The sequence below is a fragment of the Danio rerio genome, chromosome 21, assembly GCF_049306965.1.
Source record: "Danio rerio strain Tuebingen ecotype United States chromosome 21, GRCz12tu, whole genome shotgun sequence".
In the NCBI taxonomy this organism is placed as follows: Eukaryota; Metazoa; Chordata; class Actinopteri; order Cypriniformes; family Danionidae; genus Danio; species Danio rerio.
The window spans coordinates 2,729,152-2,744,812 of record NC_133196.1 but is presented as its reverse complement, the minus strand read 5'-3'; the positions used below and the strand labels follow the sequence as shown (position 1 = coordinate 2,744,812).

The following is a 15,661-nucleotide window of genomic DNA, read 5'->3' as shown; positions in this document are numbered from 1 at the left end:
TGTAGCTGCTTTACTGGGCCTACTACGCTACTGTATTTCAATACTGCTCATTTTGGTGGTACTTGGAGAGACTATTTTTTTCTGAGGTGGTACTTGATGAAAAAATGTTTGAGAACTGCTGCTTTAAACAATTCTTGCAACAAAATACATTTCATTGTAATTAATCAAAATATTTACTTTATTTATCATAATCATTAGTCAGTACAGCAGATCTTCCACTAGAGGGCGACAATTGCTTTCATTTCATTCAGTCATTTTCTTTTCGGCTTAGTCCCTTTATAAAGCTAAGGTTGCCACAGCAGAATGAACTGCCAACTTATTCAGCATATGGTATACTCAACGGATGCCCTTTCGGATGCAATCCAAGACTGGGAAACACCCATACACTCAGATTCATACACACACACTACGGCCAATTTAGCATATTCAATTCACATATAGCGCATGTGTTTGGACTGTGGGGGAAACCCACACCAATATGAGGAGAACATGCAAACCTCACACAGAAAAGCCGGACTGCTTCATTGACAGCGGGAAACACCAGAAAGACAAAATCACACAAAATCAGTCGACTTAATGATGCCGCCCCACACAAAATTGAGATGTGTGTAAATGTGATGATTTAGAAGCATTTCTTGACATTGAGATTCATTCATTCATTTTCGCCTCAGCTTAGTCCCTTTATTAATCAGGTGTTGCCACAGCAGAATGAACCGCCAATTTATCCAGCAGATGTTTTATGCAGCAGATGCCCTTCCAGCTGCAACCCATCACTGGGAAACACCCATACAAACTCAATCACACACATACACTATGGCCACTATTAGCTGTCCCAATGACCTGTACCGCGTGTCTTTGGACCTATGGGGGAAACCGTAGCACCCGGAGGAAACCCACGCAAACACGGGGAGAACCTGCAAACTCCACACAGAAATGCCAACTGATCCAGCCGAGGCTCGAACCAGTGACTTTCTAGCTGTGAGGCAATCGTGCTACCCACTGCACCACCGCATAGCCGACATTGAGATTAAATTTTACATTGTTGGAAAAAAAATATATATTAAAAAATGTCTTTATTAAACGGCAACTATATTTATTTGTTTACATCATCATGTTTCTTTTGAAGGCTTTAAATTTAAAGGGCACCTATGGTGAAAAATCTACTTTTCAAGCTATTTGGACAAACATATGTGTAGTATAGACCATATATAACATATAGTGTATATATATACATATATAACAAACATATATAGTGTATAGACCATCATATTGGGGTGATATAAACACACCCAGTCCTTTTATTTCAATTTAACAAATAAAACGGTGGACCAATTAAAGCGGTTTTTAGACCGACCGCAACTTTACGTAGGAGTGCGATCCCCCCGCCCACCGAATTGATTGACAGCTGCGCGCATTGACATGTTCCGGTACTCACGTGTATATGTCAACAAGACCAGGCAGACATACGCAAAGCAACTGGGAATAAAAGGTCTGTTCTGTTCGCTAGGATCAGCAATCATCATCAAATGTGATTAAGAGTAAGTTTCACATGTTTAACGTGTTTTAAAACAGAGTATGTGTGTAATTAACTACAGCGATTTACTTCAGCTTTACTTCATCAGCACAGCCGCGTGTCAGAACAATTATAAAAGAAGACGCTTCAATCCCAGTTTGTGTAAGTTAAATCAGGTTTATTTTGTACACTAGCATAACAGATATCCACACTGCACTGGAGGTTAGCCTGTATCCTGTCACACTTGAGTGCAAAAACAGTGCTAAGTGCGCTCTGTCTGTCTGCCTGCCTGTGTGTGTGTGTGTGTGTGAGACTCATCAATGCAACTTCACAATACTGATTAGTAAAGATTAGTTCTTACTGTAGTATTTCTCACAAACGCTACCTGAGACCTTCTTCCTTTAAAGGCTGATTTATACTTCTGCATCAAACACCGGCGTATGCTACGGCGCTGACGCATAGCCCTTCGCCTTGGCCGTCACTGACGTGCACCTCTTAAAAATTGTAACTACATGTCGCAACAACGCGTAGCGCAAGCTCTGTGATTGGTCATCTTGTTAGCGCTGATGAGTCGGGGCGGGACCGAGAGCCGCGCGAATGGCGCGAACCCAATGTAGCGATTGTTTACAAGTGTGGAGTCCCGTGAAGGAGCTCCGGATGGAAAGTTTTGTTTTGTGTTTACCTCATAGTTAAAGTTGTTGCACGTCCGCCGGTTCCTGCCTCAAAATGAGCGAGTTTGAGCCACTTGTACATCCCGGAAGTGTTCAGGAAAAGCAAAACAGCAGCAAAGAAAGTCGACACAGAGGAACATTTACACCTCACTGCTAACTAGTGTTTCGGAAGTGTTAATGCAGACCAACAGAGACAGCGCGCAGAAGTATAAATGCACAGCTACGGGTGTTGCATGCGCCGTGGGTTACACCGGTCACTTGACGCAGAAGTATAAACCAGGCTTCAGTCTGTCTGTTGTCTGACGCAGCCGAGGGAGGAGATTAAAGCACGCTGACAGGCACGTAGAAACAGTAGGCGGGCAGAACTCGCCTTAAAGGCGCAGTACGACAAAACCACCCCCTGCTGGAAATCAGTATAAAACCGCATCTTGTAAAAGGTGTAATGAAAAATCTGATGGGTGTTTTGAGCTGAAACTTTATATACACATTCTAGAGACGCAAAAGACTTATATTAAATCTGAAAAAAGGGGAAACCTAGGTGCCCTTTAATATCAAGCCTTGAAGGGCAAATACTTTATTTAATTCATAGGACATATAATTCAATAAATATGATTCAATAATTCATACAAAGCATAACATTTAATAAATATTAACATATTAATTAGAATAAAATTAACATCTGCACTGGACAAAATATTTAGCACAGCCTTGTATGCTTAATTTGAAGAGGAAAAAATATTCATCCTAAAACATGAAATAAATGTTAAAAAAAAGCCAAAAATTTACTTTCTCAGGCATCAACATATTGTAACAACACCAATGTGTATATTTTTTTGATTGTTTTTCTTGAAAAGTTAGTGGGGGGTAGTGATGGAAAGTTCGGATCATTTTACTGACTCTTTGAGTCTCGTCCATCAAGATGAACGAATCTTATTTTGAGTCATTTCATTTGAATCATTTCGAATCATTTGGTTCAATTTGCCAAAATATTATTAAAATGTTATGAATTGCTTCCAAACACATCTACAACTAGCCCAAAAGGTTGATTACATGACAAATAAGTCATAAATAGAATACTATAAGAAGGAGAAAATAATAATTCAATGTTGACCTGCTCTTTTTGTCTATGAAGGTATTGTTGTCTCTTCGCTCAGCTCACCTCTTCATGTCTTCAAATGTCAGGGGTTGATTCACGTTACACTGACAGTCACATATAATCTTAATCAATGCACAGTCTAAGCCAGGGTTTTTCAAAGTCTAAGACAGTGGGCCTCCCTTTTGACACAACTTATCCATTGCCCCCCCCCAAACACGCACGCGCGCACACACACACACAATATACAGTATATATAAAGACACAGACAGATGCCAGACTGTTAACTCACTTTTATCATCATTTGCATGAAAGTGCAATTATTTACAGAGTAATAACAAGTATTTTAATATAACGTTTTTAAAACTAGGATGATGGTTCAATATGAATAGAACAGATCCAAGAACTGTCCATCCCAGTCAAAACAGTGGAAGTTTAGCGGGTCTCATGCTGTCATTAGCCAAAATATCTTGACAAACCACACATAAAGGTCGTGGTTCATCAGCTGGTCCTGTCCACGTAAATCCTAAACTCAAATACTGATCATCATATCGTCGTCTTTTTGGTTTAAGCCCTGAACCTGAAGGCTTTGAATTGGGGGGGGTCTCAGAAACCGACCCATTGTATTAGCAGGCATATCCCAGTATTGGCGGGCTTGCCAAACAGAAACGAATTCACAGCTATGGCCTTCTGGGTAAAAAAGTTTTTCTTATTTTTGACATATTATTTTTTTTAGCTTTGTTTGATTAAAAAGTTTAAATATAATAAAAAATACATATAATAATTAAACTTAATAATTATATTTTTATTATATAACATTTTTTCCCGCGCCTCCCCTGACATGCTCTGGCGCCCCCTAGGGGAGGCCCGCCTCACACTTTGAAAACCCCTGGTCTAATGCCTAGTTCAGACTGCGTGATTTTAGCCCCGATTTTGGCTCGATTTTGGTTTTGAGAAATCGCAGACAAATGCCTGAAATCACAGGCAAATCGCTGCTCGTGCACGTGACTGACAATCACACAGTATGAACGATCAAAGACACGATCTGAGAGAATCGCCGATGAGTCGCCGATGCCTGTGAGATATTTGGCGTGCTAAACATCTGGAGCTGTCGGCGATTCAAATCATGCCCTGTGAATTGAGTTTTGACTGAAAATAACATCAGCGATCGCCTACAGCCAATGAGAGATCGGCATTCACTTGTGTGAGCGTGTGTGTATACCTGCTGCAGGCCAGCGGGAGGCTGGGGGAGAAGTTAAAAGCGCTAATTTTCGGTTTATTTGGACCCACGAAATGGAGGAAAAACTAGTGGAGGTTTGACAGGACTCAGGAGCAGCCATGTCTGTTTGACGTTTAATACAGAAAGAAATTAGTTTATTATCAACGTTGAGGAGAAACGGCTAATTCCCTTTAAACCCAGGTGAGCAAACATGTACATGTTCTACCCCATTACAGGCTTCTTTCTCATTATGTAGTTAATAACAAAAGATATACTACATGTTTTTGGCTGTGAGACGTAGTTTGGACGAAGCTGTCGGCGATTCTCCCTATAGTAAAGTCATGCAGTGTGAATGTCCATGTCGCCGAACCATCTTGCAGTGTAAACAAAGCAGCGACAAAACGCTAGCCCAGATAGTCATGCAGTGTGAAAACATCTGTGACACGACTAGTTTGAAAATCATGCAGTCTCAACTCGGCATAAGCCGATAGGAGCCATGATCGTTCATCACGTGACAGAATGACTCAAACCCGAGGACTCGAGAGATAAACGGTTCAAATTTTTTTCCGGCTCTAAACGCGTATGATTGGCCCGTGATGAACGAGTGACTCAGACCCGATAGAGGACTCGAGAGGTGAGCGGATCAATTCTTTTTCCTGCTCTAAACGCTTATGATTGGCTTCTGCCAATGTGATGAAGACTTGAAATTAACGATACTACCTGCACAAATGTGCGCACGCGCGGATGAACGAATCACTCCCTGAGATGACTCGTAGTTCCCGAGTCATATTAAAGATTCGTTCAAAACGAATCGTTTATGAACGACCCATCACTAGTGGGGGGTCATGGTGAAAAGTTTGGGAACCCCTGATTTAGACAACACTGTTTACTGATGTGCATCTGTAGATTATAAGAGCGAGTGAAACTCTTCCCACATGACGAGCACTGATGCGGCTTTTCTCCACTGTGCATCCTCTCATGATCTTTCAGTGTTGATAAACAAGAGAAACTCTTCCCGCAGTCCGAACACTGATACGGTTTCTCTCCAGTGTGAATCCTCTGGTGTGTTTTTAAGCTGCTGGATGTTTTAAAGCTCTTCCCGCAGTCTGAACACACGTGCGGTTTCGCTCCGGTGTGAATGTTCTGGTGAACTTGCAAATGTTCAGACCTTGAAAAGCTCTTTGCGCAGAAAGTGCAAACATGAGGCTTTGTAGCAGCGTGAACTTTAAGGTGTGATCTTAAAGTTGACGACGTAATGAAAGTTTTATCACACTGATCACAGCCGAACGAGCGCACTCCAGCGTGAGAGCGATGATGATCTTTCAGGAAACTTTTCGATCTGAAGCTCTTCCCACAGTCAGTGCATGCGTACGGCTTTTCTCCAGTGTGAATCTTCATGTGTCTTCTGAGTTTGGATTCAGATATGAAACTCTTTCCACACTGAGTGCACGTGAACGGTTTCTCCCCGGTGTGAATCCTCATGTGCACGTGTAAGTGCTCTTTACGAATGAAGCTGTTTCCGCAGCGAGCGCACGTGTATGGTTTTTCTCCAGTGTGAACTCTCATGTGAACGTTAAAGTTTCCTTTATGCATGAAACTCCTTCCACATTCAGAGCAGCTGAAAGATTCACTCATTCCAGCTTGCTCCTGTGTGAAATTCTGTGATGCATCAATGTTTCCGTCTTCATTTTTGAAACGCCGACATGTTTTCTTATGATCACGTAGGTTAAATGATCTGCCGAATCTCTTCCCACATGAAGAGCACTGATAGGGTTTTTCTCCAGTGTGAACTATCTGATGAATTTTCAGGCTTTCTGACTGAGTGAAGCTCTTGTCACAGTGGGAGCACTGATACGGTTTCTCTCCAGTGTGAATCCTCTGGTGTTTCTTTAGGTTGCTTGACGTACTAAAGCTCTTCCCACAGTCTGAACACACATGTGATTTCTCTCCGGCATGAATGAAATTCTGTTCACATTGTGAAATTGCAGCGTTCCCATCTTCATTTTTGATATTAGGTCTTTGCAATTGTCGCTGTTTGTCTTCTTTCACTTCTGTCAGGTTTAAAACAAACATGTTAAATCCCTAAACACTTCAACTAAGGGACAATTTAGAAATCACTAGCTATGTTTCCATCCAAAAATGCGAATAAACTTTGTACGCAAAACTGGATTATCGCATAAAAGTTGTGCGAATGAAGCATCGTTTCCATCCAACGAGTCGAAGCGAACAAAATCGTCACTTCCTGATTAACTGGCGCCAAATATCAACAGTAAAAACTGCATTTGCTGCAGTAGGAGAAGCTGCATCAATCTTTTCTAAATGAATGCGCCTCAGAAGACAATCCTGACAAGCAGTGAGCGCGCGGTGGCGTTTGAAGTTGTCAGACGCGGAGCACAGGCGCTCTTGATTCTGGAGGTCATTAATAATATAATAACACTAATACTGAAAGGCGTTTCATAATGACCAAAACAACATTTCAGATGTTTAACTAGATTATTAACGTTTGTTGAGACAAACTTTGAGGCTGGCTTGTGAAAGCCTGTTGGTAATAGTTTATTTAGTTTAAACAGTTTTAAAAAGTATGAATAGATGATAGATAGATAGATAGATAGATAGATAGATAGATAGATAGATAGATAGATAGATGATAGATAGATAGATAGATAGATAGATGATAGATAGATAGATAGATAGATAGATAGATAGATAGATAGATAGATAGATAGATAGATAGATAGATAGATAGATAGATAATGCGGTGTTCTATATTTTCCTTAATGCAGGGGTGATAGCGTTCCGGCACCACGCCGGATTTCCGGCGTACTGTGGCTGCGGAAAAAAAAAATCAGGTTCACGGATATTCATCTGTCATTTCTCTAGATTCACAGAATTCACTCACTGCTGAAAGCGCCGGATTGGTTTTTATTAATTGCCATTTTGTGTGCTCGTGAATCATCTTTTGAGTGTAGACGCCATGTAAATAAAAGATTAATTGTGTAATTTAGAGAGCTTTATAAATTAACGAATCTTTGTGAGATCTCTATGAACTAAGATTAGTGACGCTTTTTAGTGATAATAAGAGGAGCGTGCTTTGCACTTTCCAGGCTATAATCCATTCAGAATTTGTATGAAACTTTCGTTTTCGGCACATATACGCTGATATGTTTTGGGAATGACATCTGCATATTTACGCTGGGTTTATTCTCGAAATAACAGTGAAGCAATAGACGGGACAAAAATATATTTCCCCCTTCTCCTTAAACAACTTAGTGTTTCAGCTATGAAATAGTTCAGTTTTGTATGTAGCCTAATGGCAAAGTGTTTATATTTAGTTTCGTTTTTTATTCAGCTTATTTAGAAAAACGTTTGGAGCATTTTTTATTCGTTAAAAATAAGTTTTTTTTAAAGAACAGCGCCCAGCGGAAGACCATCATTGTCTGTTTGATCAGTTTGCCTTCTCAGATCATCACGACTTGCCTAAAATAAAAGATATAAAACAGTTCAAGTATAAAACAATGGTAGCTTAAACGTTAAAGAATGTGTGCTATTAGGCGCATAGTTTGCTTATAAAAAGCTTGCAGGACATCGAGGCGCCAGAGCAATCACTTGCGTTTTTTCAGTGGGAGCAATTTAAAGTTATCCGTCATTTTTGCTCACAAAATACCAGTAATACATCAAAAAACGTTACAGCGTTTTTCTAAAATAAAGAAAACCAAAATTATGCGCTTTCTGTCGTCTATGCGGTTTTTCAACAGGAGCGCTTAACAAAATGAAGCAAAATGTATATGCCTCACAGACATAATAAATATATTTATAGAAAGCTTTAAATTATTACTTAACGAAATAAAACAAATCGAAAACAAAAAAACTCCTTCCTGTAATCCGTAAAGATGAATTTCTAAAGGCGAGTCCAAGAGGAGATCAGTCAGGTGCGACACTGACTCAGAATAAGTTTATTAATAAATTATTAAGATATGTACTCTTTCCTCGACACATTCATTGTTATTTGTTTTTGCCGGTGCTTGGGGCGAGTTTTAGCTTATTGTGTGCGCTTGAACGCGGATTCACAGTAGCAGTTTTAACATGGAGTGACACGACATCTGACGTACAGATGACACTGGCACATGCCACTGAGTGTAGTGACACTTCAGGTGGCACGTCCGGTTTTCCACTGTCATGTGTCACTCGCTAGTGGCATGTGTAGTGACCTGTGTCACTCAGAGTGTCGCGCTGCATGTCACTGCAGTGACATCGACACCCGGCGAAGCTTATGACATTAATTAACACGAGCAAAACCATATTTAATCATTATGCGACTTTTAACCTAATTTATCGCGTCGCAAGTTAGTTTATTTGCTGAGCTACTCCATGATGTTTTAATTTAAACGCATTTATTTTATGTATTCGTAGTCATACTTCCGTACGTAATATAGTCATTTGACAGTACATGTCAGTCAAATTTATTGTGGCATGCTTATGTATGGGAGGGGTTACACTTATCTGTTGTACTGTATATTATTGCATCCTTGCAGTTCCTTTGTTCCCTACAATATGGACTTTTCTATGTTTTTAATTAATTCATTTATTTTATTATTTAACTTATTTTCATTTTAAGGTATTTTAAATAATATCCTTTAAAAAGTTATAATAAAATGCATGTTGAAAACTCATAACATATATGCATGTAAGATAACAGGTGTCATTTGCCTAATGATTTTTAAATATTAAAGCAAAGAGACTTATAAGATTAATGTGCTTATAACGTGCTTATACTGACACCTACTGGCACATGTCACAAGATCACTGACACTGGCATGTGTCTAAAAAGAGACACTTGACAATAATGATGATCAGGGTTACACATAGGCTGTTAATATATTTGGGCCCAGGGGCCCACAAGTTATGTGTTAAAAGTGCGTTGCATACATAGTACCCCCACCCCTACTCACCTCAGGGGCAAGGAAAAAAAGTTCAGGCTCAGGAATTTTTTCCGCTATCAGCCCTGTTAATGTTTATTAAGCATTTCTAGCATGTTAAAGTACTTAGCTAATCATTATTAGCATGTTGCTATAACACTGCAGCATGACGATATCAATCTGGGCCTCTATAATGGCAGTCTATGGGACAATTGCTAGGGTGCAGTATCTGGTTGTTAGGGAGTGGCTAGAAAGTTAAAAGGTTGTCAGTTATTGGTAGTTTGGTTGTCTGAGTTAAATGAGCTCAGCCATTAGTCTGTATGACAGTCTGATGCAGAGTTATGAGCTCACAAAGTTTGATCCAATGTAAAGTCAATGACAGTCTTTTGAATGGAAGTCTATGGGACAGTTTCTAGGGTCCCAAAAGTGGTAACTAGGGCATGGCCAGAAAGTTAAAAGCTCATCAGGTATTGGCAGTTAGGTAGTCTGAATTAAATGAGCCCAGTTAGAAGTCTGTGTGACAGTCTGATGCAGAGTTATGAGGTCACAAAGTCTGGTCCAATGTTAAGTCAATGGGATTTTTCCGACGGTCCCAGGACGTTTTTCGGAAAACCGAAAGTCGGATCAGTTGGAAAAGATATAGCACACCAAGTCAGACCAGTTTGAAGGTTTGGTGTGAGTTTGGTGGTCATAGCTCGAAAGCTCTAGGAGGAGATGCGTTTTGTTTTTTAGTCTCAGAAGAAAAATAGGATAACAGTAGTCTGGCTTGGTACACAAGCCAGCCTAATAATGTGCTCAGCATGACGTTTTGTCCATTCACACACATTTTAAGCATCACATGATCTCTTTTAACAAAATCACATGACCTGTTTTAATGCGCATGCTGGAGTTTATGCGGTAAAAGTGTTTCCATCCAAAGTTTATCCTACCCAGTTAGGCGAATACGTTTTTTATGCGCATTTTCAAAATTTATGCGCATCATGGCGTTTCCATCAACGGGATTTTTATGCGCATTTGCAAAATGTGCATAAAATAGGTGGATGGAAACATAGCTACTGAGGCATAAACTAGTATTTCACTTATGAGGATTCACACATTGGGGATGGCACGGTTCTCAATATAATATTTCACCGTACAGTACGACCTCCACGGTTTAATACGTGCTTGTGAATTGCAGTTTTCTCGGTTTTGCGTTTAAATAATTTATGTGTGTTTTATATCTCCCCGAATTAAATGTGTGTGCCTGTAAATCCATGAGCTAAGATGAGGAAACTCCTCCCCGCGAGTAAATATCCAATCACTATGCTCTAAAGTTAGGGGGCGCTTGACCATCCACACTATAACATTGCGAGCGGCGGTGAAGTGAGGCTGAGGCAACATTACAAGGAAGCGCCGGCGAAGTGAGGCAGCAGTACGAGAAATCGCCGGCGTCTTTCAAATCTGCGGTGTGAGGACATTTTGATTTTGCCGGTAAGTATAATGCCAAACGGTGAACAAAAAATAACTGTTCAAGCATTGCTTTACACGTATAACCATGACTGCACATCTGCAGCGCCATCACCCAGCAATATCACTGTCTGAAGGCAGGATAGCAGAGAAGCTAATAAAGTCCTCCAAATAGCAACAATCCCTCGCTGAATCTTTCAAGCAAACATACCCAACTGGCTCCGAGAGACACATAAAATAATAAAGGCAGTGCGGCTGTTTATTGCTGAAGATTTGCAGCCGTTTTCGGTGATTGGAGATGTGGGCTTTTGTCATCTTATAAAAGCACTCGATCCGCTTTACAGACTACCGTCTCGCATTTATCCAGCACTGAGATAATGAAGATGGTTTATTTATGTTTACTGAAGTACAAATATGTTTATTTGAAATGGTCAATTTATCTTTATTAACTTTACATGTGTTTATTTTCAAAGTGAAGGATTTGATGTGTTCCCCAGTTTGTACATGGGCTACCAGCAGCTGTGAGATTTCAGTGTGCATTTGTTTTTATACCATACACTAGGAACTACTGTACTTTTACTTGGCTTTTAAGTTAAACAAAATGAGTATTGTGATAAATCGTTTTCATATTTTCTCCTTAACCTCTTACTGTTCCTATTGCCTATAGAATAACACACGTGTCAAGCCATGAGAACCAAACCGAAAACCGTGCTAAAAAACCAAGGTATGTAATGAACCGTGGGCTAACTGTATTGTTGCATCCCTAGATGGCATCATTGTGATGTTTTATGTAAACATAACCTTTTCAGTTTTGATATTTGTATTAAATGCAATTATTTTAAATTGGTTTTTAAATGTTTAAATAATCATGTTCCAATGCTGTTGTCAGATCTAATCAGTCGGCAACAAATCTCTCACAGAGTCACATGAGCAGATGCTAAATGTGACTGTCTAGTGCCAAAGTGTAAGACCTCATTTGGTCAATCTGTTTTCTCTGTTAAGGGAGCCAAACTGTGGAATGATTTACCTGTTAGCCTAAAATAAAGTAATATTGATATTTTTTGTAGTGTTTAAAAGTGGTTAAAAACAAAACACCAGTGTTTGCACAAATAGTCTACTATTAGTTTGTTGGAGCATGCCGCCTTTGCTTTTGCCTACAGTAATTTTATGTAAAGAATTATAATGTTGTGTATTTATTATATTTTCATTTTGTCAACTTTGTCAAGCCTCCTGTGGACAGGTGTTGAGAATTAGCAAGTTTGCTAAAACACTTATACAAATGCATTTGGTTGTCCAGTGAAATTGTGATGTCAAACAAACAAACAAACAAACAAATAAATAAATAAGTAAAAAAGTAAATAAAATCTTGTTAATGAAAACAGTTTATCTAATAGCAAACATAAAAACATGAATTTTTGCTTGTCATAAATTATATAATTTAATATAATATTATATTATATTATATTAATTATATTATATTATATTATTATATTAATTATATTATATTATATTGTATTATATTATAATATATTATATTGTATTATATTATATTATATTATATTATATTATATTATATTATATTAATTATATTATATTATTATATTAATTATATTATATTATATTGTATTATATTATATTATATTATATTATATTATATTATATTATATTATATTATATTATATTATAGAATTTTGACATTGTGGCAGTAATCTTTGATAGCCTATACATGAATCTATCATACACTTATTTGCACTTAAAGCGACAGTTTACCCACTTTTTACTCTTCCTTAAGTGCTTCCAAACCTTTTTGAGTTTCTTTCTTCTGTTAAACACAAATTAAGATGTAAGAAAACAATAAAACAGTAACATTGCCTTTTTAGTAGGAAAAACAAATAGATACTATCAGGGTTTCTGCAGGTTTTATCAAGTTAAATTTAAAGACCTTTAAAGGCATTTTAAAGACCATAATGAATGGAATTTAGACTCATGAAGGGCTAAAGGCTAAGGATTTTTTAATGGCCCAGATGGAAAAGATTTTTTATTTGACCTTTTAAAAAAGTCTTAGAATTTAATACATTTAATAATGCATTAATAATAAACAATTTAAATATTTTAGATTTAGCTAAATATTTAAATATTGTGTAAAAACAAGCAAGCTCTACTTGTATCCATACACTTTTTTTCAACATAATATCTCTTTAAAATAAAAAAAATGAACAAAAGTTTAAAAAATGATAATAAACTAAATCTATGCACAACAATCTGTCCAGGTCGGTGTCCTCAGCAGGAAATACATTGGAGAACTTTTAAACAAATGTTATTGTAAGGAAAATATTTAAACCATTAGGATAAATAAAGTTAAAAACTACCTTTTTAAATAAAAAGTTTAAAGTTTTATTGAGATGATATGTTGGGGATTGTATTTTGGCCAGATTATGTAGCAAAACACAAACAAAGGAAAATTAGGACCCGTTTAAAAAAGATTTAAGACCTACAACACAATATTTCAGTAAATTGAAGACTTTTTTTTAAGGTTATTTATTTATTTTTTTAATTTGAGGCCTAAAATTTGGATTTTGAGATTAAAGACATTTTAAGACTCGGCAGAAACTATGGAAGTTAGTGGTGACAGGTTTCCAGCTTTCTTTTGTGCTTAATGAATAAATGATGACAGAATTTAAATTTTTGAGTGAACTATCCCTTCAATTGCAAATGCTCACTCCACAAGTAAGGTAAGAATATATACCTAGAAGGTTCCTGTCTCTGTCATTATCTCTGTCTCTTGTGTTTTAGCCATGTAAAAAAGATAATAATAGGCTAATAATGATAATAATATCCACTCCTTTGCTTTCCTCTATAGACAATTTTGCACTTTTCAAGTGAAGTTATTGCTTTTAGGCTTCATAACACAGTCAAAAACAACTTTTCTAAACAATTAAGTTTTATAGTTATATGGCTAGGTAACAGTAAACTTTCAGTATCAAGCTATATGATATATCCACCGTTATACATTTTATTTCTTATCTTAGTGAACCACTCTAAACACCAAATGAATATTTGCAGTGTAAATAGACTTTAGTAATAATCTGAAGTACAAGTTTTAAATAGTTTTTACATAAAAGTTAGACTTTTATTGTGTGGTGATTTTGTGTTTGTTTACATTATTTGCCTCCCCTAATATGGCGACCGCTCCGCACAGCGAAACGCTCAGCTGCTAGATTCACATTCTCATCTCATATATCCTATCCATATCCAGATATACACAATAATCAAGCTTAGAGTTCAGTTATGCCAGTTAACAACGATTTAAAATGTAGAACATCTAAGTATTAAAATAAAATAATGTGAATTGCGCGGCAGGATTTTGAAAAGCTGTTTAAGGCGCTAGTTCGTTTTAAATGGGCGCGAATAGCCTATTATACATTGAATATAAGTGCCCAATAATATCTATATACCCATTCAGTATTGTTACATGTCAGTTTCCATCTAAATGTTTATCGTCAATCGTTAAACAGAACAACGAAAAATACAAACCTATTGCCTCCTCTGTCTCTTCCCCCTTTATTCTGCAGGGTTCTTCCTCAATCTCCATCTTTACTATAGTATGTCAGTTGTTTCTCCTCCTGTTTGCTTCAGCTGTGGGAAGATGAGGAGGATATTCCTCGGCATTTAAACTCATATAGCTGTGGGAGAAGCTTCATTAGCACACGACTTACGTTACACTCCTCTGAATTACCTAGATTTACGTGTTTTGTTTAAATAATAAAATATGAGAATAGATTGCGTAAAACATTTTTGTCTAAATATCGCCAGGTTAAATGATTTCAAATATTGTGAGAAATAAATCTATTAAATTAGATATGAAATGAGCGCATGCAGTTTCAGACACCCGAACGAATGACTCTTAAGAGTCGGTTCATTTAAATGAATCAAAATACTGAATCGGTTTCACTCGGAACTCGAATCCTGAACCCACTCGACACATTCGAGTTTGTATGTTTATATGGACATATCATATGTGTGTGTGTATCATCGACTTACAGCAAACGCCTTTGGTTCATACAATTCATTAAATACAAAATAACTCAAAACGTATGACCTTTTATTAGCCAGAGTAAAAGTAATTTAACCCACAACAACCTATAAGTCAGTTTACAAGATCAAAAATGCTAACAAAAAATTATTTTCCTTATGAAATAGTGAAAAATATTCTACCTTTATGTCTATATTTAATTTACCTTTGCATAATGTTTAGATAAAAAAAATTAGAAAACATCCTAAAAATAAAAATATGTTCAGTCAAAATATTCCCAACAAACAAACAACAACACCAACAAAAAACAAAACAAAACGGGAATAAAAATGTCAAAGTAAACTGAAATACATACTCTACCTGACAAAAATCTGTATAATAACTTGTCTTAGTTGATCATTTAAAGTGTCAGAAGGTGGATTTCTCTGATGAATCATCTGTTGATCTGCGTCCCTATCATCACAAATACTGCAGAAGACCTACTGGAACCCACATTCTCTCAGAAATCAGTCAAGTTTGGTAAAGGAAAAGTCATGGTTTGGGGTTACATTCAGTATGGGGGCGTGCGAGAGATCTGCAGAGTGGATGATCAACATCAACAGCCTGAGGTATCAAGACGTTTGTGCTGCCCATTACATTACAAACCACAGAGTCGCCTCTATGGACGCGCCGGCCCTGTAGGTGGTTTGGAGAGATAGTGATAGAGCCGCAGGCGGACGCCTAGGGCCGCAGGATAAGGAGGACGGTGTCCGCGACATCCCTCCTCCAGG

General features: G+C 37.6%; 1 protein-coding gene across 1 annotated transcript; it reads right to left on the bottom strand.

The window, feature by feature from the left end:
* Nucleotides 1-4,228: 4,228 nt before the first annotated feature.
* LOC572670 (uncharacterized) lies at nucleotides 4,229-14,776 on the bottom strand. The gene is made up of 2 exons (XM_021468946.3): nucleotides 14,393-14,776; nucleotides 4,229-6,547 (listed from the first exon to the last, which is right to left on the bottom strand). Exons 1-2 carry the CDS (start codon nucleotides 14,448-14,450, stop codon nucleotides 5,340-5,342), a joined length of 1,266 nt encoding a protein of 421 aa, XP_021324621.1. The 5' UTR covers nucleotides 14,451-14,776; the 3' UTR covers nucleotides 4,229-5,339.
* Nucleotides 14,777-15,661: the final 885 nt, after the last annotated feature.